The sequence below is a fragment of the Mesoplodon densirostris genome, chromosome 5, assembly GCF_025265405.1.
Source record: "Mesoplodon densirostris isolate mMesDen1 chromosome 5, mMesDen1 primary haplotype, whole genome shotgun sequence".
In the NCBI taxonomy this organism is placed as follows: domain Eukaryota; kingdom Metazoa; phylum Chordata; class Mammalia; order Artiodactyla; family Ziphiidae; genus Mesoplodon; species Mesoplodon densirostris.
In genome coordinates, this window is record NC_082665.1 from 144,619,837 (window position 1) to 144,646,408 (window position 26,572).

The window sequence follows — 26,572 nt, forward strand, 5'->3', positions numbered from 1 at the left end:
CCCCGGTCTGGGAGGATCCCATATGCCGCGGAGCGGCTGGGCCCGTGAGCCATGGCCGCTGGGCCTGCGCATCCGGAGCCTGTGCTCCGCAACGGGAGAGGCCACAACAGTGAGAGGCCCGCATACCGCAAAAAGAAAAAAAAAAACATAAAATAAAATAAAATAAAATAAAATACCAGATCACTATAGCCTATAAATCTATAAAGTGGAAAAATTTTAAATGAGGTATTCATTTTTGCATATCAAGAACCCATATAATGGGTCTTCCCTGGTGGGCCAGTGGTTAAGACTTCGCCTTACAATGCAGGGGGTGCGGGTTCAATCCCTGGTTGAGGAGCTAAAATCCCACATGCCTTGTGGCCAAAAATCCAAAACATAAAGCAGAAGCAATATTGTAACAAATTCAATAAAGACTTTAAAAATGGTCTACATCAAAAAAATCTTTAAAAAAACCCATATGATAAGATATGAGAGCCTAAGACCCTCGGGAGTTAGTGAATTGCAAAACTGTGTTATATTTGTTTTCATGATAGAAGGAAGCATTTACTTAGGACAAAAGATATACATGATGGTAACAAGTACATGCTTCAGAATCAGTGCACTTGTGTAACCAGTGTGGGAAACAGCCAACATAGAGATGATCCTACCACATGTGAGGAGCCTTGAATCTCCTTCACTGTAGGTTTCACACCCTCCTAACTGTAGATCTAGATTATCAGTAGATAATACAGTCAGTATACTGGCCCAAAACACCTAGGAAAAAAGAGAGAAGGAAATGGTTTCTTTTCCAGCTATGGCAAGAAGGTAACATCAAAGTTGAAAGCAGTTCAGTTAAGTTCTTAAATAGTGCTATCCAAAAGAATTTTCTGTGAGGATGGAAAATTCTGCACCTACACTGTATAAGCATTGCAGCCACTAACCATATGTGGCTCTCTGGAGCACTTGAAATGTATGATTGAAGAACTGAATTTTTTATTTTATTTAATTTTGCTTAATTTAAATTTAAACAGCTGCATGTGGATAGTGGCTATCTTATTGGACTATCTTAGTGCAGCTCTAGAAGAACCTACAGCAATAACCAGAGTAGGAAAATGATGTAAGATAACAGGGTTAGAGATCAAGAGAGTCTTTGTAGCGATGCTATGAGAGTCCATGAAAGAACAAATGCAAAGATATTCTTTTAAAAGTTCAAATCTTAGCCACAGAGAAAGGAAAAGATACTTTAGGAGTGCGTTGAAAGACAGTGTTTATCTAAAAATAGATCTAAAGTTGTATAACTGTATAAACAAATAATTTGGTATAATGTAGTAATAAAGCACACTTAAAGATGGTGTGACAGTTAATAAGGTGATGGCTAATGTAGCCTTGGATGCGTAACTATTTTGATGGACTGACCTTGCAAAAGTGCTGTACTCTAGGGTAGTCACCAGAGGATCATTGACATTAAAGAAATGACAGCTTCTACTCCTTACTTTTAAGGAGGAATATACATTTTTGAAGGAATAGAGGACAGCTAAGCTCAGTGGACAGCAGAAAAATTTAACTTCTGTGTCAAAAAAAAATCAGGCTATAGATCAAACTAAGCAACCATGTAACCACTTTATGAAAACTGATGCTGCTCAAGTTGAAGTGAATCCCTATGGTAAAATCCCAGAAGGACAAGTTGTTTGTGTTGAGACCAAAATAAACTTGGATGACAATGCAGAATAAATAATAAAAAGATATATTTACTAATAATTACAAATCTGAGAATGAGCCCATTGAAAATAAAGCTGCTAGGGACTTGCAAGTTATCCTAGGATAATGGTGGATGTCTAAATGTGAATCTCTGTATACCCTGCAAAACATCATAAATAGCAAAAAGGAGAGCAAATACAACCACACCTAAGTCACACCTTCAACATAACTGTGAGACTGAGAATACTATGAACTTCAAATTACATGTAATCAGCAGAGCTATCTCTGGAGCTCATGCCACAAGCTTGTGTTGAGAACAGTTAGATTCTGAGGAGACCCTATGAAAAAAAAGTGGAGTGAAGGAACTATGGATGATGATAAAGCAAAGACAAAATCACCAACCGAGACGATCCCACTCTAGGTGCAGCGATACTGAAAGTTGGTCTAAGATGTGGTACATCAGAGAATTGGTTATGGGGAAGGTACTTGAAAGTGTGTAGATCCTAAGCTTGCAGTCTTTGGAAGTCATTATCTCTGGGGAGAAGTAAAAGAATAGGAAGGGGGAGGCACTTTTTGGAGAGAGTAGTAAACAGAAGGAAGAAAGTAAGAGACAGAATTTTAAGGGTCCTGCAGAAATAAAAAGAAATCCACAAAATCAAAGATATACCTCCCCATACTACTCTCCTGTCAGTAAAAGCTACTTATGAAAAAAACTACACTGAGCTATGCTGACAGAAAAGAGTACTTACGAAATCAGAATCTTGTAAGCTACTACAAAATCCTTACTGTTAACTGCATACAGGTATTATGAAGGGCCCACAATATAAATAGAAAAAAATATATGTTCTATACATATACAAAGTTACTATAAGACAAAAACAGAAAATGAAAATTAAATCTTTGGTTGATGACAGTTTCTCCCCTAAAACCAATCATAAAGCATAAGTAAACTAGACTTAGCACTATAACCTGAATTAAATATTTCAAGCAAGCATTTGCAGATATAAAAAAAGAATTAAAGGAATTTCCTGGCAGTCCAGTGGTTAGGACTCCACACTTTCACTGCTAAGGGCCCAGGTTCAACCCCTGGTCTGGGAACTAAGATCCTGCAAGCTGTGTGGTGTGGCCAAAAAAAAAAAAAAAGAAGTGAGAAATTTAAAAAGAGAAATGGATAAAAAAACAAGATGTGGGGCCTCCCTGGTGGCGCAAGTGGTTGAGAGTCCGCCTGCCGATGCAGGGGATACGGGTTCGTGCCCCGGTCTGGGAGGATCCCATATGCCGCGGAGCGGCTGGGCCCGTGAGCCATGGCCGCTGAGCCTGCGCGTCCGGAGCCTGTGCTCCGCAACGGGGGAGGCCACAACAGTGAGAGGCCCGCATACCGCAAAAAAAAAAAAAAAAAAAAAAAACAAGATGTGAAACGAGAGGTGACTGAACTGAAGAAATGAAGGTAAAATTATAAGGACCGTGGGAGGAGAATATATATGACTAAAACTTCAGTAAGGAGCATTGACGAAAGGCAGAAGAATAATCAAGAGAACAAAAATGAGATTAGAGAAAGGAGTACAGAGGATCAAAGAAGTAGGTGAAATGGAAGCTCGGCAAAGGTTTCACATACAAATAGAGCTTCTAAAAAAGAAAAATAAAACAACAGAACATAATTAATATTTAAAACTATAACCCAAGAAAAATTCTGGAAATAAAAGACTTCCATTTCATAAAATGAAAGGATCCATTGTGTACCTGTGAACATTGACCCCAGAATAGTCAACCCTGAGACATATCTTAGACTTTAATAATAAAAAACCTTCAGGACCTACAGGTAAAAAAATATTTTTAAAAAATCACTTAAAAGGGCAAGAAAAGTAAGTTAGTATCAGAATTCTCAACAGCAATATACAGAGTGAGCCTAGAGGATAGCAGCATTTTCAGAAATGTAAGGGACACAAAGAATAAGCCAAGCTGTCCTTAGAATATCATAGGTAAGAAACACAGTTTTAACATACAAGAATTGAAGAAATATGAGTTTCACAAGCAAGCCCTTCCTAAGAGGTATGCTAGAGAATGGCTTCACTTAATCAAGAGATGACTGGGGAGACTTTGGCAAAAGAACTTATGGTTACTAGTTATATATTTAACTAAAACAATGGTGGGGACAAATATGGGAGAATTCTATGTAAATGCTATATATTTTAATAAAATAGAAATTATGTAATTTTTTAAATGGGAGAAGAAGAGACTAAGATATAAATTAAATGAGCTTAGTTCACTATTGCATAGGCAACAACTAGGAATCAAAATATACTATTTAAAACTGGTAAACAATTAAAGAAGTTTAAATAAAGAGACCAGAGACATTACAAAAGATATTTGTGTAGAGGGTACCTCTAGAACAAAAGTATAAATTTTCTCCTATACCAAAAGAAATTAATTTTTAGGAGCTAATTATAATTTTAAAAAACTTATAGAATTGAGGCCCGACATATCAGTCATATTAATAAATGTGAAAGACCTTAAAAGAAAAAATATTACACATTGACTTACAAAGCAGGAAACAACTCTGTGCTGTTTGTAATACACACGTATAAAATAAATTATTTAGAAAGGCTAAAAATAAAGGAGTGAGCAGATTTTTAAGTTGAAATAAGAAAGCAGGAATTCTGATTCTGCCCCTAGACAAAGTAGAATAGAAACCAAAAAGTATGAAATGTGACAAAAAAGGGTACTTTATAATACTAAAAGCTGTAATTCACAAAAATACAATAGAAGATATGGAACTTACAAAGACGATACATTATCAATATATATACTCCTGAGCGAGCAAACCCATAGAGACAGAAGATAGATTAGTGGTTGCCTGGGGCTGAGAGGTTGGGAGGAAATGGTGAGTGAACTAATAATACAATTAATGAAAAAAATCATACTGTTATTTTCATAAATGCTGAAACGGCCTTTGACAAACTGTACCATCCATTTCAGATTAAAAACACTAAAGAAAATAGGAATCGATGAATAGTACTAATATATTATAAATGTATACATATGCATATGTGTGTTTATGTGTACTGCATACACACGTGCACACACACATGCACGCATGCACGCTTGATGCGGAAATAAGATGCATTCCCACTGAAAGCAAGCTTGCTCATTATCTCCACTACAATTTAACATTCAGTTGGAAATATTGGCCAATGAATTTAGATAAGAGAAAACAATCAGAGGCATAAGATTTGGAAAAGACATGAAACTATCTCTATTTGAAGATGGCATGCTAATATACTTGGAAAACTCTAGAAAATATCAATAAACTAGCTCAGGCAACAAACAGATTCAGTAAGATAGGAGAATATAAAAATCATAATCTTCATATAGCAACAATAACCAGGTAGAAGACTTGTTGGAAAACCCAATTTACAGTAGTAACAGAAAAAGATAATATACTTAGGAGTAAGCATAACACGAAATGTATAAACCAATAAGAGGAAAACTTTGAAACACTCCTGAAAGACACAAAAATGTAATTGATTTAAACAAACAGAAACACCCCTTATTTATTGGGTAGGTTGACTCAATATTAACAAAGATTTTAGTCCTCCCTAGGATAGTTTATAAATTTAATGCCATCTCGAAGAAATGCCAAGTTGTTTGTTTTTTTAACTAGAGAAGTTCATACTAATGTTAAGATGGAAAAACAAACATGTAAAAAATAGCTAGGAAAAATCTGAAAAAAAAACCCATTATGGGAGTTCAGTAGCCCTCCCAGACATTAATATACTCTACAGCCTCTATAATTATAACAGTGTGATACTGGTACATGAGTAAACAGACAGACCAGTGGAAAAAAAATAGAAAGTCTAGAAATAGGCCCAAGTGTATATGGACATTTAGGACATGATAAAAACATGGATTTTTTTTTCTTTTCTTTCTTTCTTTCTTTCTTTATTGAACACACATTTTATAAATTCTTTTGGAATTGAATATTTTTTGCTGAAAAATGAAACCCAGTTTATCTAACCTAGAACTGAAGTAAAAACATTTTTAAGCACTTAGGAGAGAAGTATATTTTAAAATTACCTTTCGTTTAGTGTTCACGTATTTATTGTCTTGAGTATGAACTGCATTTATCTTTGCCGACTAAAATGTTCTTTTCCTTATTGTTTTCTAGTTTTAGCAAGGTAATATGTCTATAATTATATTAGTTTTGCTGTTTATTGGTTACTAGTTCATCTATTTTAAGTATTTATGCCTGAATAAACCTGTAATGTTATTTAAATGAGTTAATGTTGAAGTTTCTGGATGACATAAAATGTCTTTTTATTTTTCTTTTGAAATGTATTACTCTAATTTGAATCACAGTTTTAACATGGAGTTTGAGATGCTCATATATGCTTTACTTTTGCTAGAAGGAAAATTATGTAAACAAAGTAGTTCTAAAGTGGTCACACAGTTACAATATCTAAATCTAACTGGCTTGAGAATAGTCATTTCTTATGCCTAACAGTTTTTCATTACAGCATCCTCAGTAGATAGATGAAAAAAGATTACTTGAATCAACATATTTTTTCATAAAGCCTACCTCTTTCTTCCTACGTCTTTTTTTTAAAATCATCCCCACAGGACTCTTTTCCCATATCTTTTTCTCCTGTACTAGCTTTTTATACACTCCTCAGTTTTCTTATTTTAATTAATAACTCTTCCTTATTGACTTATTTATTAAAATATCTATTATCCTTGCAAAGATACTCTGAGCTCTTTTTCATCTTCTTCATTTCTTCTTTACCTTGTACACATATTTGTTATTGTACATATTGTATGATATTTTATCTGTTTGTTTGCATGTTTATTTTCCCTTTAGATTGTAAACTCATTGGGATAAGACTATGTCTTATTTCTGTATACTGATGTAATAATACTCAGTAACTGTTTATTTAATGGATTAATGATTAAAACTTTTAAGCACACTTAATGATTCTAATCCCACAGAACATATTGTGGACTATATTATGTGAACTCAGCAAAAACTAGGTGAAAAGACTAAAGATATACGAATTTAATTTTGTCAGTATTTGTCAGATATTCCTTAATATTTTTAAGCTTTCTGACTAGGGCAATATACTAGTTTGTAGAAGTTATGTATAAACTTTCTACTTTTATTTTAGGAAAAACTGATCAGATATGCAACAGATAGTGAAACAGTGGAACCTGTTATTTCACAGTTGGTGACAGTGCTTTTGAAAGGTTGCCAAGATGCAAACTCTCAAGCTCGGTTGCTCTGTGGGGAATGCTTAGGAGAATTGGGAGCAATAGATCCAGGTCGGCTAGATTTCTCAACCACTGAAACCCAAGGAAAAGATTTTACATTTGTGGTAAGTTCTGGTAATATGGAATGACCAGAAGAGTTCACTGTCCTAATGGAATTTCTATACTGCATTTACAAGGAGCTATTCAGGTTATCCTTAGTGGCAGCTTGATCTAAACTAGACAATTTAGGTAATTTCTGAGTTTATTCCTTAATACTATTGCAGAGACCTTTAGCCAAAAACTATAAAGTTGGAGTACAGTCTAGTGTGCTGGGTTCTTTTAAATAAGCTTTCTAGGGACTTCCCTGGTGGCACAGTGGTTAAGAATCTGCCTGCCAATGCAGGGGGCACAGGTTCGATCCCTGGTCCGGGAAGATCCCACATGCTGTGGAGCAACTAAGCCCGTGCACCACAACTACTGAGCCTGCGTGCCACAACTGCTGAAGCCCACGCGCCTAGAGCCCGTGATCTGCAACAAGAGAAGCCACTGCAATGAGAAGCCCACACACCGCAATGAAGACCCAACGCAGCCAAAATAAATAAAAAACAAAAACAAAAATAAATAAATAAACTTTCTAACCTAATCATGACAGATACTTAAAATCTAATTAATTATTTAAATTTTACTATTTAAACACAATTGCTAAGTGTCTCCACGGGAAACTGATTCCCAGGGTGTTTTAATAGTGTGTATATAAAAATGTTTCCATAGTCACATGAGGGTGGGAAATCTTGTAAAACAAAATTAAACAGAACTTTTAATATATTGGGGAACGTTATGAATCTCCTAGAAAAGAGTGTGTGAAAATTATTTTTTGGAGCTTCTTAGTTGACCAAGGTTCTACAGAATGCAACTTAGGAAATTCTGTATGTACAATTTTCTTTCTAAGAGTTAAAAAAACAAAAAATGAAAATTGCTGGATTTATGTAAAAGTTGAATGAGTCTAACACTTTATAAATGGTCTGAAAAGCCTTAGATTTGGCTTCTTAGCTACAGATTACATTTTAGTCTTGGTACCAAACTTTGTTTAAACCTTACTGAGCTTTCCTTTTCTAAGTTAAATTGACTTAGGCGACTAAGTAAAATTCACCATGGAATGAGGTACAGTTTAAGAAAATTTATACAAATTAGCCTGTAATTTTTTCTTGTTCTTATTGAGACTGGAGTAGAAGATGCAAACTTTGCCTATGGATTATTGATGGAACTAACAAGAGCTTACCTCGCATATGCAGATAACAGCCGAGCTCAAGATTCAGCTGCTTATGCCATTCAGGTAAGAGTGTATATAGACATTACTGGCTTTATGTTATTAAATTCTAGTAAGAAAGTTGTAAATTCTGTGCTTTAGAAACTCTTATTTTTTTTGACTGTCATTTTTATTATCAAAGTAATACAAGTTCTTAACAAAAATTTCAAAGAGTACAGAAATGTACCCTCCTAACAGATTATTATGTGTACTTTGAAGTTTTTTCTATGTATATACAAATATATATGTTTTCTCCACCAAACAAGCAGATCACAGTACTTGATTTTCTTCTGTGCTTAGTAGTCTTATCTTGTGTAATTTTCCATGTCAGTACATATATCTCTAATTCATTTTTTTCAATGACTTAATATTCAATATGAACATGCTGTAATTTGTTTAAGAAATTTATTTAACACATTTAGGTTGTGTTCAATGTTTTGTTTTTACAAAAAAATGATTTTGAAAACATGCATAATTTCTAAGTACTTGAGTGAATATATCAACAATATAAATATCCAGAAATTAAAATGTCTCAGAGCAGATACAGAGTTTACATTTGATAGATTTTATCAAAAAAGTTTCACCAGTTTATATTCCCTTGACAAACCTGCCCTTAATTAAAATTTTAAGTCTTTGCTGATGTGACAAATAAAAAATGATATTGTTTCATTTTAATTTGCATTTAATTATGAAAGAGGTGTAACATCTTTTATATATTTATTGCTTTTTTGTGAATTTTCTCTACATGATCTTTTCCCATTTTTTCCTTGGTATTGGTCTTTTTTTTAACTGATTTTTTAAGACCTATTTGGATGTAGTGGAAATTAACCCTATGTCTACCATACGTGTAATAAATATTTTTCCAGTTTGAATTTTTTTTGCCCCTTTTCATGATATTTTTTTAATTAAAAGATTTTTTTATTTTGTTAGATATTCAGGTCTGAAATTCATGGTTAGAGGTATGATTTAAACATATTTGGAAGTTTTCATAGTTCATAGTAGAGATGACATTTACAACTGTGATTCTGGATGGGATGATCAAGAGAGGGAGTATGTATAGATAAAAAGGTTCTAATAATTGAGACCTGGATAATGAGAGCTCAGTGAGAAGAGGGAGAAAGTAAGAAAACTGAGAAGGAGCTACCAATAAAGTAGGAGAATATGGTGTTCTGGAAGACAAGAAAGTGTTTCAGGAAGTATGGAGTGATCCAAATGCTGATCATAGGTTTAATAATTTCAGGGTTGAGAATTGACCATTGGCTGTATTAACATAAAAGTCATTGGTAACCTTGACAAGAGCAGTTTCAGTGTAGTTTAGAAAGCCTCATTAGAGTATTTTTAAGAACATGTGGGAAGAGAGGAATTAGAGAAATTACAGAAACTCTTTTGAGGATTGTTGCTATCAAGGAGAGCGGAAGAATGAGATAGTAGCTGGGGAGGAAAGGGCGTAAAGATGGCAAAAAAAAAACATGTTTATCTGTTGCTTGGGAACAGTTCAGCAGGAGGAGAATAGCGTTGTTGTATAAGGGAATTGGTATAATACTATTTTAAATAGGTAAAGAGATGTGGAATATAGTGTACCAGTGGAAAGTGTAGCCTTAATTAAAAACAAACACAATATGGGACTTCCCTGGTGGTCCAGGGGTTAAGACTCCACACTCCCAGTGCAGGGTGCCTGGGTTTGATCCCTGGTCAGGGAACTAGAGCCTGCATGCCGCAACTAAGACCTGGTGCAGCCAAATAAAAAAATAAATATTTAAAAAGAAAAAGAAACAAACAAGGGACTTCCCTCATGGCGCAGTGTTTAAGAATCCGCCTGCCAGTGCAGGGGACACAGGTTTGAGCCCTGGTCCAGGAAGATGCCACATGCCACCGAGCAACTAAGCCCGTGTGCCACAGCTACTGAGCCTGTGCTCTAGAGCCCGTGAGCCACAACTACTGAGCCCGTGCACCACAACTACTGAAGCCCACGTTCCTAGAACCCGTGCTCTGCAACAAGAGAAGCCTCTGCAATGAGAAGCCCGTACACCTTTGGTAGTGTATATATGTCCATGCCACTCTCTCACTTCATCCCAGCTTACCCTTCCCCCTCCAGCCACATAGCACAGGGAGATCAGCTTTGTGCCTTGTGACCACCTAGAGGGGTGGGATAGGGAGGGTGGGAGGGAGATGCAAGAGAGAGGAGATATGGGGATATATGTATATGTATAGCTGATTCACTTTGTCATAAAGCAGAAACTAACACACCATTGTAAAGCAATTATACTCCAATAAAGATGTTAAAAAAAAAAGAAGCTCGCACACTGCATCGAAGAGTAGCCCCAGCTCACCACAACTAGAGAAAGCCCACGCACAGCAAAGAAGACCCAATGCGGCCATATAACTAATTAATTAATTAAAAAATAAAACATACAATTGTGACTCATTAAATTAGAGTAAATTAAAAAGAAAAAAACAATTCATCTGTAGTAACAAAAGAGAAAGCAGAGCATATAAGCACTGATACTGATATTGCCAGGCTGGGGAGATATTAGCATGGAAGTTGTGGAGATCTCTTGTGATTGCTTGTTTTCTCAGTGAAATATGAAGCAAGATCTACAACTGTAAGTATATTAGTGTTTTTTGTTTTTTATTCCAATTTTATTGAGATATAATTGACATACAGAGCTGTATAAATAAAAATGGTTTAAGACGTGTAGCATAATGATTTGACTTACATCGTGAAATGATTATCACAATAAGTTTAGTGAACATACATTATTTCATATAGATACAAGATTAAATTTTTAAAAAGATATTCTTCCGTGTGATTAGAACTCTTGGGATTTTTCTCTTAACAACTTCATATATAACATATAGCAGTGTTAATTATATTTATCATGTTGTGCAATACATCCCTAGTATTTATTTATAACTGGAAGTTTGTACCTTTTGACTGCCTTTATCTAATTCCCCTCCCCTAACATTAAAAGTATAAATGGTCCTAGGACCAAAAAGTTAGCGGATTGCTGATTTACTAAGTCTGTTATTGGAGGTTGATTATGAGGACTTCTGTAGCCAGAGTGACTTTGCAAACATCAGAAAAAGCTGGCTTCAAACAAAATTTTAATAACATTTTAAAGTTAAATGAAAATGTTTTGAATATTTCTGTATTTGAACTTTCATAAACTTCCTTACTTTTGTTAAAAATGCTAAATATAAGTATAAAGTACATATTCTATTAGACAGTATTTATACTTTATAATTATTAGGAATACATCTATTGCATGTGGTCCTTTTCAATGAAATTAGAAAGAAAGAATAGTAGATGATGGGAGATATAATATCCTAACATATTTGTCTTGTTTTAAAGATTGATATTGGAGACAAAGATTTTTTTTTTTCTTTATAAAATCCCACTTGTTTTATTTTCAGGAAAGTAAAATATAACCATTTCATTGATGGGCTTGAATAGTAAATTGGTCTTTAACATTTGCATCTTATTTTCAGAATTTTAAGCTCAGTACTTTATATATAGAATTTGAGATATCTTGAATTTTTGAACTATTTTGGATTCATTAAAATTCAGAAAAGGTCAAATTCTAAAAATTCTGCAAATATAGAAAATTCCAATTTTTTCCTCCAAATAGCTTAGTCATTTGTTTCAATACATGTTATGTACAGCACACAAATTGCATGTTCAAATATTACCACAGCTTTGTGACCTTGAGGAAGTCACCTAAATGGTTTTAAGCATTGAGACAACTCCAAATTTTTATCATTTTATGTATTTTTATGGCTGTAATGTGAAGAATGTTGATGGATGTAAAGGTTTATATGTTTCATTGATGATTTACAACTGTAAAATATGTATTTGTAGGAGTTACTTTCTATTTATGACTGTAGAGAGATGCAGACCGATGGCCCAGGTCACCAGTTGTGGAGGAGATTTCCCGAGCATGTTCGGGAAATACTGGAACCTCATCTAAATACTAGGTCTGTAGACTCATTAAAACTATTTTCATAAAATTGTTTTTAACTTTATAAACTAAATGTTATTTTTGATATAACTTTTTAGCATTAAAAGTATTTTAAGTATGTTCTAATATGTATTTTGCACTAAGATTTATGCCTATAATATTGTCAAAATGAGCAGTATAGTCTGCTCATTGTTTAAATTCTGTAACTTTAAGTATTTAGACAAATTCAGTGAAGCTGAAAGGATTGATTTTTTATTTTTTAATTCAACTGTCAGTAGTACTTTGAAAAGTCTACTTTAAATTGAATGTGACTTGAAACTTTTGATAGGTCTAATTAACACAGAAATTTAAGAATTTAAAGGTAGTCACAAAGCCTGTAGTAATCCCAGTTAGAGATTAGAGGTTTTTAGCCCTACCAATTTCTCCTCATGAAAATATTTTCTCCTACTTTTAAAAAAAGTATTTTCTACTTTTTTCCTCCCCATTTTAATAACTTTGTTAGGACTGATTGAAGCCCATAAATAATTTTTAGTTAGAAACTTTAATTTTAGGTATTCTAAGTCACAAGCTTATTGGATATGTGACCTTGCATAAATTTAGTTTTTGAGCCTTAGTAGACATGTAGTAATATTCTTTATAAAAGCCCTTAAGTATGCGTACTTATTTGCTAGATACCTTTTAATATTTAGAAACCTTTTAAACATCATTTTATTTCTTAGGAAGAGCATTGTTTAAAGATATAAAATAAATGTTTGTGTTTTCTTTTTTGAGGTCTCCATTTCTTTTTTTTTCTTTTTTTTATTAGTTTCTGCTTTATAACAAAGTGAATCAGTCATACATAAACATCCATTTCTTTATCTATATTTTATAGCACATATAGATGCTTAAGAGTTTCTGTGATCTTGTGGAAAGTTTATGGTTTTTAGAGTCATGTAGACCGAAATTTGAATCTTGACTCTGCATTTGCTCACTCTAAAATCTTGGGCAATTTACTTAATATTTCCAAGTCTCAGTTTTTTTCATCTTGAAAATGTGGATAGCTTTACTTACGTTATATGATTGTTAGGGATAGAGAAGATAATGTTAAAAAGTACCTAGCAGAGTGCCTGACATTTGACTTAGACTCAATAATAAATGCTTATTCAATGTCAGCTTGTAGAATTTTGCTTTTTTTGGAAGGGGTAGTGTGGCTATTCCCTACTTCACGTGAAGTAGAAGCCACCATTTCTGCCCACTTGTTATTCAATTTAGTATTTCATAAGAAGCCAATATTTTCTGCCAACTTCTTGTTCTTTCATAAGAAGAATATTTAAGTGGTTATTTATAAGAGTGATCTTAGCAAAGCAATGAGAATTCTTATGATCCTTCTACTTTTATATCTGGGAGTTTGAAGGAACCTCTCAGATGGTCCCTCAATGGTAGAAGTTAGATTTATCTAGCTGGAATCTGCTCATTGAAATCACCACCTCATAAATGTAAGAAGTCAATAGCAATATTAATGGAATTGACTCACTTTTGTATGAAACACCAAGATACCGGGTTAGCCTGTAGGGCAGTTTTATAGCTTGGACTGCTTGATATTTTCTCCACAGGGCCTAGGAGAAATAACAGACTTCCTAAAACCATATCCTTGTTTTTGCTGCTTTAAAGCTATACTCCTCTACTCTCCTTTAATTTATTTTTTTTTTTCACTTGGGCTGTTTATATGCAGTCACTAAACCTAGATCAAAGGGATGGCTGTGTTTGGGAGATTTGATTTTTAGAACTAGATAGATCAACTACAGTTCAAAATTGCCACAGAAATAATTTTAGGAGAAAATATCAGGATGTGTCTTGACAGAACCTGACTTGTACCCCAATATCAGTAGTTTTCTAACTAAGTTCACCATAAAACTTGGTAAAATCATCTAGAGAATTCATGAAGATTAAAAATAGTGATGGTTAACTGAGAGATTATTGGGTTTTTCAGTTTTTAGCAATTTGTGATACAGTGAAATATATAGTGTTTGCTGAGAACCTTGAGTATAGGGCATTAATTATATTTGTCATTTCCTAACCTTGCATTGGTGATTAAAAAGGAACCCACTCACCTCAAAAAATTGCTGTACACATGAGTAAGATGAGACCTGTTTGAACATGTTTAAGTGTTAACACTGAGGAGCAAATAGAGAGGATCATGTTGAAGATATGGAAGAGAGAAGTGGTAATTGATATAATAAGGACCCCGAGGGCCATCCAAAATGGTAGCCATATATCTAATGGGAGATTAGATTAGAGGAAGTGCAGTCTCTTTCTCTGTAATAGGGGAACATAAAATAATGGATGGAACTCAGCAAATTTTACAGATTTAGTTGTGGGATTGTGTTAATGGTTTCTTCTTTTTTTTTTTTTTCCATGAAGTAAGAAGTATAGGAGATGAGATTATTGGCTGAAAGTGGCAATGGAGTTGGTATAGGTGATGTAAGGAGAGTGGTGATGATTTGAAATAGCCACTGTGGAAAAGAGAAGAGAGAGCTGATAAGGAAAACTTAAAAGGATTTCTGGGCAGCGTAGAGGTCCATTGAGGTTGAAGACTAATATATGTAGTAGTACTAATCTCATAAGCAATTCAGTGATTTTTCCTCTATCAATGCAGTGACCTAGGTATCATTTCAGTGAAGGCAGGCATTTAGACTGATCCAAGGTTGGGAGCTTGGTGGATGGGTACAGCTGGTAAAGAAAATGTGGCAGTGGAGTGCATACAGGATATTACCAAGAGAGTACTTGAAGTGAAGCACCGTGGAGACCAAGCTGGCTAGGGAGAGAGGTAATGAAAGGAGGGTATTATAGATCAGGAGAGGTTAGCAGAGTCAAGGGACAGAAGGTCTCAGTGAGAGGACAGATGTGTCAGAGTAACTGAGCCAAAGAACTGGAACTTAGGGAAACTGGCCATAAAGTGAGGTCTAAATAGTACATTTTGGAAGGGAAGAAGTTTCTCTGTATTGACAAGGGAGTCCCAGTAAAGAAGTAGAGGGGAAAGTCATTGAGAAGCTTTCATTTTGACTAGATGTCCAGCCAGACATTAAAGTCACTCAGGATGATAAGACTTGGTGAAGAAAGAAAATGCAGAGCAATGTACTAAATTTATCAGTGAGTTTGGTAATCAGTGGGTTTGGTAGATGCCCATAATGAGGAGTAGAGAATAGTATATATGCCTGGGTTGCTTGAACCTCAAAGGAACAGATCTTTCTTGTACAGTGATGGACTTGGAAGGATCTGAAAGGAGCATTGAGGAAGGGAGGAAGCAGACTTAAATCCTTTGAAGTACTTGGGGTGTGCATGAATGACCTACTGCCCTGCCATTAAGAAGGCTTCAGGGAAAGTAGTGTCTTTAGCCAGATTTCAGTAAAGGCAAGGCAGTAGTGGGGTAGTCAGTGAAAGAGCTGATGTAGTTTCTAATGCTTTCTTTACTAAAGTTCTAAACAGATGGATATATATATTTTTTTTAATAAACAATTTTTTAAATTACAGATATAAGAGTTCTCAGAAGTCAACAGATTGGTCTGGTGTAAAGAAGCCAATTTACTTAAGTAAATTAGGTAATAACTTTGCAGAATGGTCAGCATCTTGGGCAGGTTATCTTATAACAAAGGTAAGAACTCTGTTCAGAATTTAACTGAACAGAAATTGTAAAGGAAATGAGAGCATCTATCTGAATGCATAGTACACGCAGTAGGAATTGTAATCTTTGTGCTGATATAGAAGTTTTCATAGGAAATGTTTACTACTAGAGAGTAGCAATTTCTCTGTTGTTACTAGTAACAGTTTCTGAGTAAGAAGGTAGTTGTTTTATCAAGCAAATTACTATGTTCTTCATGTGTTTGTAAAATGTCTATTATGTCTGTTCATTTTAGGTTGTAAAATAATACTGTTTAAAAGGATATAAATGCTTTATCAGACTTTTTTACATAATAAAAAGATTTCTTAGGTAATAAAAAGATAATATTATCCCTTAGTGGCTACTTCTAAAAGAGGATACATCATCTGAACTTCCTCCAAAATAAAAGTAGAGGTTTTTTAAAAATGAAATTTCATGGAAAAATAGAGGTATATTTCTGACGTTTTCTTAATATGAAATTTTTACATACCTGACAAACAAAAAGGTACCCTGTGTTTACCCAACATGTTTAAGGCGTATTTAAATTTCACAACTTTTGTTTTTAATTCATATTTCTATTAGTGTTTTAAAATATTATTATAATAATTTGTACCTGGTAATTTCAAGAAAGTGTCTCTCATTTTTTAATGAACATACTGAAAATATAATATGTGAAAGATTAAATTAATACTCTTTTATTTCAGCTATGGAATATTTTATTTAGTTGTAGTTTAGTTTTTTTTTTTAAGTGAAGGATTTGTATTTGAAGAAGAAAAAACCTTTAAACTTTTATAAGAGAAAAATAATGTTGGTAAATTGAAGGTTAGATTATACCAATAAAATTTGACTCTAACACCAAGTAATTTAATTTTTTTATTTCTTTCATTTTCTTTCCTATAGTTAATCACTGTTTATTACTTAATAAAAATGTGATCTTGTACTTAATGTGCTGGCCCAGAGAATACCTTCTGGTTACTTTCCTCATCTGTGTGCTCAAGGAATAAATATACTAAATTTAATGTTAGCTAAGTAAAATATACTGTATTTAGGGAAGTTAATCTGTAACAAAACGTGATTCATTTTAAAATGAACTGTAAGGGGAAAAGACCATTTTTGCTGAGATAGTTGGCAGCCCAGGTAGCTACATTGCCTGTAGGGGTCTCAGCAGTTCAGGCACTTGACCAGAGGGATGGTGATCTGAAATCCTCCCTGCTTTGAGTGCATTTCTCCATAGAATACCCACTCTGCAATGTTAAGTTAGCTCACATGTTGTTTTTTGGCATTAATCAAAAGAATAAAATGAATAAAACTACTTACTTTCTCTAAACCATTGGAGTTTATAGGTGCGGCATGATCTTGCCAGTAAAATCTTCACTTGCTGTAGCATTATGATGAAGCATGATTTCAAGGTGACCATCTATCTTCTTCCACATATTCTAGTGTATGTTTTGTTGGGTTGTAATCAAGAAGATCAGCAGGAGGTAAGAAATATCATTTTATTTGGTTTCTGTTTGTCCAAACATTTATGCAAGGTCATTAGTATTAAAAAGGCTACATATTCGTAGGAAATGTAGATCAAGGTATGCTATAATATGTAAGTACATATGAAAACACTTACAAAATCCTTTTTTTATACTTTTATTTATCAGAGTTGTATACTGCTTAGTTCATATCCTTTACCTATTTGTGGTTGTGTATGTGTGTGTCCTTTTTAAATAATTGGTAGTTTGATATGTATTCTGGATACCAGTTTGTGCCAGTCATACCTCACAGAAATTTTTTCCAGTTAGTGGTTTTCTTTTTAACCTTTGTGTTTATACCTTTTGCCATGCAGAAATTTTAAATATAAATGCCAAATTTATAAATCTTTTATAGCTTTTTAATTTAAACCTTTTATGTGATGCCTTCTCTTATCCAATGTCATGAACATATTTTCCTACATTTTTTTGATCCTTTTGTTTTAACATGCCCTTCAATTACTCTGAAATTGATTTTTTACAGGTACTGTGAGATATTGTTTAAAGTTTTATTTTCTACTAGTTAACAAGTAGTTTCATGATCATTTATTGAATAATCTAGAAGAATTTTAAAATATTTTTATATTTACTCTCGTGACTCTTTTACAGTATATTTTCTTTTCAGGGAAACATTTTATTGGCTTAATTATAGATGAGAAAAATGATTTATTATTAATCTATGATGGATTTTTTTCTTTTGAAAATTATTCCCTTAAAGTGGTTAGTCTTATATGTCAGGTAATAGTAAAATGATATCATACAGACATATTATTCACCATAAAATGGTTCTTCTTAGGTTTATGCAGAAATTATGGCAGTTCTTAAGCATGACGATCAGCATACCATAAGTACCCAAGACAGTGCATCTGATCTGTGTCAGCTCAGTACACAGACTGTGTTCTCCATGCTTGACCATCTCACACAGTGGGCAAGGCACAAATTTCAGGCACTGAATGCTGAAAAATTTCCACAAGGCAAATCAAACAGAGATAAGGTGGACTCCATGAGTAAGTCATAACTTCTGTATACTTCCTTCTCTTAATTATTAAGCAGTTAGCTCCTTTCTGTATCAGTTCTGTAATTTAAGCATTAGCTTTTAAAAGACCTATGTTGGGCTTCCCTGGTGGCGCAGTGGTTGGGAGTCCGCCTGCCGATGCAGGGGACGTGGGTTTGTGCCCCGGTCCGGGAGGATCCCACATGCCGCGGAGCGGCTGGTCCCGTGAGCCGTGGCCGCTGGGCCTGCGCGTCCGGAGCCTGTGCTCCGCAGCGGGAGAGGCCACAACAGTGAGAAGCCTGAGTATCGCTAAAAAAACAAAAAAATAAAAATAAAAAAAAAATAAAAGACCTATGTTTTCTTGCATGCCTTTTTTTTCCGCCTTAAGGTGGCCTTTTTACTGAGAAAGAGAAGTGAATTTATAGTTAGAAAACCTCTCTTTAAATTCTTACTGTCACTTCCTTAAGCAAAACACATACCTAATTTTTCTTTGCATAAAATAGGGTTGATTTTATCTCCCTTAGAAGATTGAGGATTAATTGGGATGGTGATGATATAAATTGTTAAGTGTGTATATATATGAATAGTGAAGTGTTCTTTATACTTTTTCACTTATAAGATACTCTTTGCAGTCTTTTCCACATTTAAGTTTTAAATTTCAAAGAGTTTACTTTCATTCATTTCATGGCCTATTTTTTTTCTTTATTTAATTCATCTCATTCTTTTTATTCTTCTTTTCCCCTTCTCTGGTAGTGTTTGGTATCCAGCAGGCTCTCCAGATATGCTTAATATATGTTACTATACTATACCCTGCTACACCTACTATCGTGCTATTTCTTTCCCTGTGATATTACAACTCCCACAAAAGTGACTAAAAGAGGAATCTCATTAGAGTTTAAAATGACACTTGCCCCTATGATACAAGCACTTGATGAGAAGAATTATATTCATCAGACATTAATAGATACTCTTAATGTCTTTGAACTTTTGTGTTTTTCATTCTTGCAGCACGTGGGTAAAGTATATGATACTTCTGCTTCTTGTATACTTTAGCCATTTTAGTGGGATCACATGATTTTCCCCCAAAGCTTCGAGGCTAATTGGAAAAACTGACTAAGACCCTTAAAGAGGCCTTCACTTACACCAAGTTCTCAGTTTGTGAGCATCTCCCTCTTGTTCCTATATCTGTGGAAGCACATACATTCCTGTTGTTAAGCACAACAGTTTGTTATCTTTCTCAGATTTTTTGGACTTGCAAATAATTATGTTTAGGGGAATGTTTTTCTCTGCAGTAAGACTAATTATTGATATATTTTACATTATTTCAACAATTGAATGTTTGTTTCTGTTTCTGCATGTGAAAATGATAACCAAAAAACCAAACGTGAACTCTGTTATTACCATTTCTTACTAAGTAATGAAAATTCTAGCTTTTAAGAGTAACATTTGTAATGTTTCAAAAGTACAATTCTTTAACATTTCTCATAATTTGAAGTGATTTACAAATTTTGATGGAAGTAAAGAATTTATTTTAAATATAATTTCTTTTAAATTTACTGTCTTGATTATGAAATTTATTTGTTTCCTGTTTTCTACATGCTGTTATGAGTCATTATTAAATTTTATAAGTTTTAAATAAGAATTCTTAAACTGGATAGTCCAGAAGTTTCTCAGTTAGGTCTTTTCTTAGACTCTTTAAAAAAATTACCTTTTTAAAGTATTTGTGATTTTACTTGAAAGGTACTTTTACTTTTTATTTCCATTGTATTAGTTAATATTGTATATATAGCAACACAGGAAAAAAACAGATTGTTAACAAAGAATTTTAAAATTAAAAAGAAGGCTATTTCTATAATTCTGCTTTTTCCCTACTAACAGCTATACTTTATCAGTGTTTTTATAGTTATTAATAATAAATAACCCATCTTTGTATCTTTTGTATCATCTTTATATCTCCTCAACATTTAATATAAATTTACATGTAATTGTCACAACAACATTGTAAGTAAGGCAAGACAGATACTAATATTTCCCTTTTAAAAATGAGGAAACAGAAGCTCAAATAAGTTAAATGACTGTTCAAGGCAAGATAAGTCATAATGGTGCTGTTGGAGCAGGAATCTTCTGAGCAATCTTCTTGTTGGTAATTACATTCTAAATAAGATACCCTAATACATTTAGATTAATTTATTTCATGAAATAAATTAAAAATAAATAAATTGAAATTTAAATGGATACTTTTAAAATTTCATCTTCTCAGTCTTTAATTACTCAATTATCTTTTTATAATCTAGCACCTACTGTGGATTATGAAGACTATCAGAGTGTAACTCGTTTTCTAGACCTCATACCTCAGGATACTCTGGCAGTAGCGTCCTTTCGCTCCAAAGCATACACACGAGCTGTAATGCACTTTGAATCATTTATTACAGAAAAGAAGCAAAATATTCAAGAGCATCTTGGATTTTTACAGGTTTGATATTAATATAGTGAACTTAATAATGACATTTAATATTGCCAGTCTTTTATGTTTAGATTGTTCATTTTATTGGTTTAGACGATAATACTATGACTGTGTAGGGAAGAAAAGAAAGTAAGGGCCAGTGGACCTAATACAGTGGATTAAATAAGAGGTCAAGATTGTTGGGCTTCTTTTCAGGTCAAAAAGCAGAGTGTGGTGAGAGAACTGGAAAATGAGTAGCTTGTACTCTTTGGGTGATTAGTCCTCTCCTGTCTTTTTCTCCTTGTCTAGCTCTGAGTCTCTTGTTCATTGTTAAAGTCATTACTTTACAAGGATGTTCAGCTCCCTCATCTTTCTCCCTCTGTGTTGTATTCACTTTGTAAGACTCTAGTGCTGGATAAACTCACCCATCTGCTTTCCCAGTGTCTGCATGTAAGCAGCTGAACATCACTGGAGAAAAATCACACAATGGATTTTTAACTGGTTTTCCTTTCAATTCATAATCTCAAACATCAGTGGGACTCTTTAACCCTGCCTTCAGTCATTCTATGTTTCTCTAGTAAAGACTACTTTCGCACTCTTCAAGATGACTATTTCTTACCTTCTCTTCATTTCTCTGCTTCCACCTTACTTACTCTGTTGAGATGATCTTGCTTCGTTGTTCATTAGGAAAGTAGAAGCCAGATGTCTACCAAATCCGAAAAAACATTGGCATCTGTACCATATTCCCTTTCTTCCCTTCTCTTGTTCCTAAGGAAGGATCCCTTCCTGCCAAAATTCAGTTCTTCTACTTTTGTTCTTGATTTCAATCCTTTAGATATTCCTGCTTTCTCCAATATCATTAATTTTTCTTTCTCAACCAGAGTACATAGAACATATAGACATGCTCTGGTGTCACCTGTAAAAAATCTTAATTTTTTATAATTCCCTTGATCTTACAGTATCTTCTTCAGTTACTTCCCATCTTTCTGTTTCCTTTCACAGTCAGTTTTAAAAAGAACTGCCCATCTTCTCTGTATTCCTTCTTCACTTCCCATTTACCCTTTGCCCGTTCCAACAAGAGTTCTTTCTCCATTGCACTGACTCTACTCTTGCTAAGAAAATTGGTGGCCTCCACGTTACCAAATCCAATAAATGCTTCCCGGTCCTCATTTTCTTAACCTCATGGCATCATTTGACCACTTCTTTATTAAGGTATTTTCTTTTCTCTCACAACTTCTGGGATACCACATTCTCCAGATTTCTTCAAACTACTCTGGTTTCTCCTCTCAGTTTCATTTGTTAGTTCTTCCTTGTCTATAAATATACAAGTACTCTGATGTCCTTCCCCAGTCCTCTTTTCTTCCCTCCCTCTATTCATTTCCTAAATCATTTCATCCTTTCCCCTGCCATCTTTGTGCTAATTGCTCCCAAATTTTTATCTTCAGCCTGAATATCTCCTTTGGACCCAGATTTAGTGTCTTGTGTTTCTTGAAAGCATCTCAATATGAATATATTAAAATGCTGTTTTAAATGTTTTTAAGTTTTAAAATGCAATAAAATACTTATAAACTATACTCAACAGAATTTATGATATATTGGATTTTTAAAAGAGTTCACGACTTTGAGGTTCTTTACAGCTCTCATTATCAATAACAGTTACTAGTATAGATTTGTATTTAAGTGGAATATGAGTATATTTAAGTGGAACAGAATGCCTGGAAATAAGTTTGCAGTTTCACTGTGAATCTATCTTGAAACAAATACATATTGTTGCTTTGAGAAAAAAATTCTTATATCTTTTTTACATAAACTGGTGGCTTTATAGTTTTATTTCCAGTTGTGTTTTTCCCCCCTTGTTTTTTAACGATTGAACAAAGAAATTGTATGCTGCTATGCATGAACCAGATGGAGTGGCTGGAGTAAGCGCAATTCGAAAGGCAGAACCATCTCTAAAAGAACAGATCCTTGAACATGAAAGCATCGGCTTACTGAGGGATGCCACTGCTTGTTATGACAGGGCTATTCAGTTAGAACCAGACCAGGTAAGAGATAAATGAAAGGCCTTGTAACAAAAAGAACTCTGAACTAGGAACTTTGGAAACCTTAATTTCAATACTGTCTCTACCAGTGTCACAGTGTGTCTGGAAAATATTTAACCATCTCTGAACTTGAGTGTCCTGATTGATAAAATTAGAGACATGCTGGAGGATCTCAGAGATCACTTCCAATACCAAATTTCTGTGACCTTACAAACTCCCAAATAAATGAGATTTACTGTGAAGTATACTTAATTAAACTCTATGTTCCATTACTCTAAAATTGATATAATTTTAGTTTGCTGTTAAAAGTATAAGACTTGCATCAATTCTTAATAATAATGGTGATTCTCTACAGCCTAAGAAACTTTTTCAGGTTACACATGCCCCCATCACCATCTGGGAATCTCTGAAATGGTCCCTTAGAATCACTGGACTACAGCTGCTAACGGGGGGACGTTGCATATCTCATGTATGTTGGAACAGGTTTAGAATCACTGATTTATAATCTTGGCTTAGATCCTCTCTAATCTCGGGGTATTCCTTTTTGTCATAATTGACATGTTCACTTTCTCAAAAGTTCAGTGTGTAGGGCCTTTATTTTTCACAGGCTTATTTTCAATTTTAAAGAATATTTCACAATCCTATTTAACTTTTCAGTTACTGAAGCCCAAAATCGATATTAATAATATTGTGATGTTTGAGTTTTAATTTTTACGTGAGAAATAATATGACAAATAATCTTTAAACAAAGTATTAAGGAGTACTTGTTACTTTTATATTTGATCTGAACCAAAAATCAGACTATATCTGGAAAAGATAATAAATGCAATCTGAGATTTTTTGTAGGTTGTCTCCATTAAAAAAAAAAATTCAGGGCCTCCCTGGTGGCGCAGTGGTTAAGAGTCCGCCTGCTGATGCAGGGGATACGGGTTCGTGCCCCGGTCTGGGAGGATCCCATATGCCGCGGAGCGGCTGGGCCCGTGAGCCATGGCCGCTGGGCCTGCGCATCCGGAGCCTGTGCTCTGCAACGGGAGAGGCCACAACAGTGAGAGGCCCACATACCGCAAAAAGAAAAAAAAAAAAAAAATTCAGATGTGTTTAGGACATCGGTAGAGGGCTCTGCCATATAGCCAAGCAAGTCAGTTGTTAAACTAAGAAAGGTAGGCTCAGTGAGGTAAATAGCATTTTTTAATGAATATCAGTTAAACACTTTTTGGTTCCTAAGATATATTTGTAACAGTTGCTATTTTAAATACTTTTAAATTTCCAGATCATTCACTATCATGGCGTAGTGAAGTCCATGTTAGGTCTTGGTCAGCTGTCTACTGTAATCACTCAGGTGAATGGAGTGCATGCTAACAGGTAATGTTTTTTTAAAAGAATGATTTTCTTTTGTTGTTGGTTTGGAATGGGAAATTTTTAATTAATTAATTGGGTTGAAGTAATGTTTACTAAAGTAATGAAATCTTTTTTGTTTTCATGGTGTTGGAGATAAACACCAAAGAATAACTTTTCCTACTGTCTCTTAAGTCAATCTAGCACTTAACAGCTTATCTTCTCTGCAAAGAGTCATCCTTGAATTACATTTGCTTTATGACAGGAACCTGTAAGACTTCACCTACTATTGGTGAAGCTCATATTAGTATTTCCAGAAGATATCTAACCTCTGCCTACATTATCAGCACCAGTTATTTTCTGTGCTGGGGAGAGGGAAACTTTGTGACTGAACTAAGGAATACCGCTCTAGAATGTGTGGGTTGATTTTCTCCTAAAAGACTAGTAAAAATGAAAGCAGCCTTCCTTTCCTAAAGAAAAGGGGTTCCTTATAGCAAACCAAACAATACCCCCCCAAAAAGTACTTACATGTGGCAGAGATTAAGACATGCATGGTTCTTCTAGTTTAGAGAATTACTAGAGAGGTTGGTTGTGCTCTTGAAGCTGCCTTGCTCTGCAAGCTAAAAGCCTTACTCCTTAATGTATTTACCAGACCCCAGTTGACTTTTCTGGACAGTGAGATCTGGTCAAAAGAGATGGGATCTTAGTTTGCCAAAGAGCACAGGCCACTGTTTTTAGTTAGTTCACACTGAAAACATCTCTTCTAAGTACAGTTTCTATAAATTCCAAACTGTGATTTTAAAGATCACTGTTCTACAGTGTCTGGGAGTAGAGAAGCTCAGTGTTAGTTGGATGGTTAGTGGATTTACGAAATGATGAAAGAAGCTTTATGGAAGCAAGGAAAGATTCGTTATATGTTTTAGATATGTTTCTCCAGATTAATTGAGAGACCTTGTGAATAAAGGGGTTGCAGAAATTTGGGAAAGTTTGTTTTGGCTCAAGCCGAGGTGTCATGTTTCCTTATGATGCACACTGCACAGTCTTCTCTTTGGATCTGGGATACATAGAGCCTCCTGATTGTTTGATTTGTGAAAAGGCAAGTTTCAATATTCAATGAAGGATACTGTATCATTGAAGCAAATGGTCATTGAGGGGATGAGTTTTCCTTGGGGAGAATATTTGCATTTTAAACAAATATTTCTCCAAAATTATTGACTGTGCTTAACCTACACAATCATTTTTTTAATACATTTATGGAAGTAAGTTCTCACAGCCTGATCCTCATTGCCATTTGGTACTTCTTGGTGTGATATATCCCCTCTGGAGAGCAACTCCTGCTAATTCTACTCAGATTTGTATCCTAAAATTTTGATACTTTGGCATCGAGTGATAAGCTAGTGAAGTTATTCAAAGTTGGACTTTTGAAAATTATATTTCTGTTGTATTTCTTTTAGCTTTGTTCTAAATTGTTCTTGGTGGTATTTAGACATTAGAGAATCTTTGATATTTATGCTACTACTTTAGTTTTTTTAAATAAAAATTGATTGACTCATTTGTTATGTTTTCTTTATGTGTTTTTACTACAGAAGGAACAAGGAGGGCTGTTAAGGGCATTGATCCCAGCCTCCCTGACTCTGTTACCTTATTTATAGTATGTGTACCTTTGGTATTATTAGGTAATTAAATAGAAAAATGTGCCTAGCTGAGGGTTTAGCATATAGCAGGTATTCAAATTGTATGATTTAATAAAGAAGAAACATGGGGAAGTATAGCTTCTTCTATACAGTCATGATCTAAACATCACTAGCCATCTTAGTGTCACATAAGTAGGATACTTAGAAAAAATAATTACCTATATAATGCTGCTTTTAAAAACCCCAATTTTAAAGTAACTGAAAATAATTTAAGAATAGTTATGTATTTTAGGTAGCTAATTTTGTATCCTTTGTCATACTGTTGACACATAATTTGTAACATTGTTATGCCTTTATTATTGAGTGTCCTATGTACCCCAGTGCTCAACCTACCCCACCAGCTTCTATGTTTTTTGTCTTAAATTTAATTCAAAATACCAAGTTATTAGAATTGCTTACCTCTGAATGCATGTATGTTCAGTTGGCTCTTTTTTCTCCCTGCCCTTTGTTCAAGTTAAACATGCAGCTCATTTTACAACTGCTCTTTGTAATTATCCAGCCATTAATTCTGCTCTAATATATGGCAAATTTGTCCAAAAAAACAGCATTTTTAAATGGCTGTATCAGAAGTAATTATTGAAAAAAATGTTTTGGGGGACTGGAAACATTACAATTTGGGGGGTTGTTTTGGATAGAGATAATTATTTTGTACCTACATGCAAAATACAATACAATGAATAGAGCAATAAATAACTACAATAAATAGAGTATCTAAACCAATGAAAAAAAT

General features: G+C 34.1%; 1 protein-coding gene across 1 annotated transcript in view; it reads left to right on the forward strand.

The window, feature by feature from the left end:
* ATR (ATR serine/threonine kinase) overlaps positions 1-26,572 on the forward strand; it is a 102,560-nt gene that overhangs the window by 37,374 nt on the left and 38,614 nt on the right. Inside the window, exons 22-30 of the mRNA XM_060099573.1 lie at positions 6,837-7,043; positions 8,138-8,251; positions 12,084-12,199; positions 15,694-15,814; positions 17,164-17,301; positions 18,134-18,344; positions 20,626-20,804; positions 22,652-22,816; positions 24,084-24,175. Of these exons, the coding sequence (XP_059955556.1) occupies positions 6,837-7,043; positions 8,138-8,251; positions 12,084-12,199; positions 15,694-15,814; positions 17,164-17,301; positions 18,134-18,344; positions 20,626-20,804; positions 22,652-22,816; positions 24,084-24,175 (1,343 nt within the window). The remainder of the gene's footprint in view (positions 1-6,836; positions 7,044-8,137; positions 8,252-12,083; positions 12,200-15,693; positions 15,815-17,163; positions 17,302-18,133; positions 18,345-20,625; positions 20,805-22,651; positions 22,817-24,083; positions 24,176-26,572) is intronic.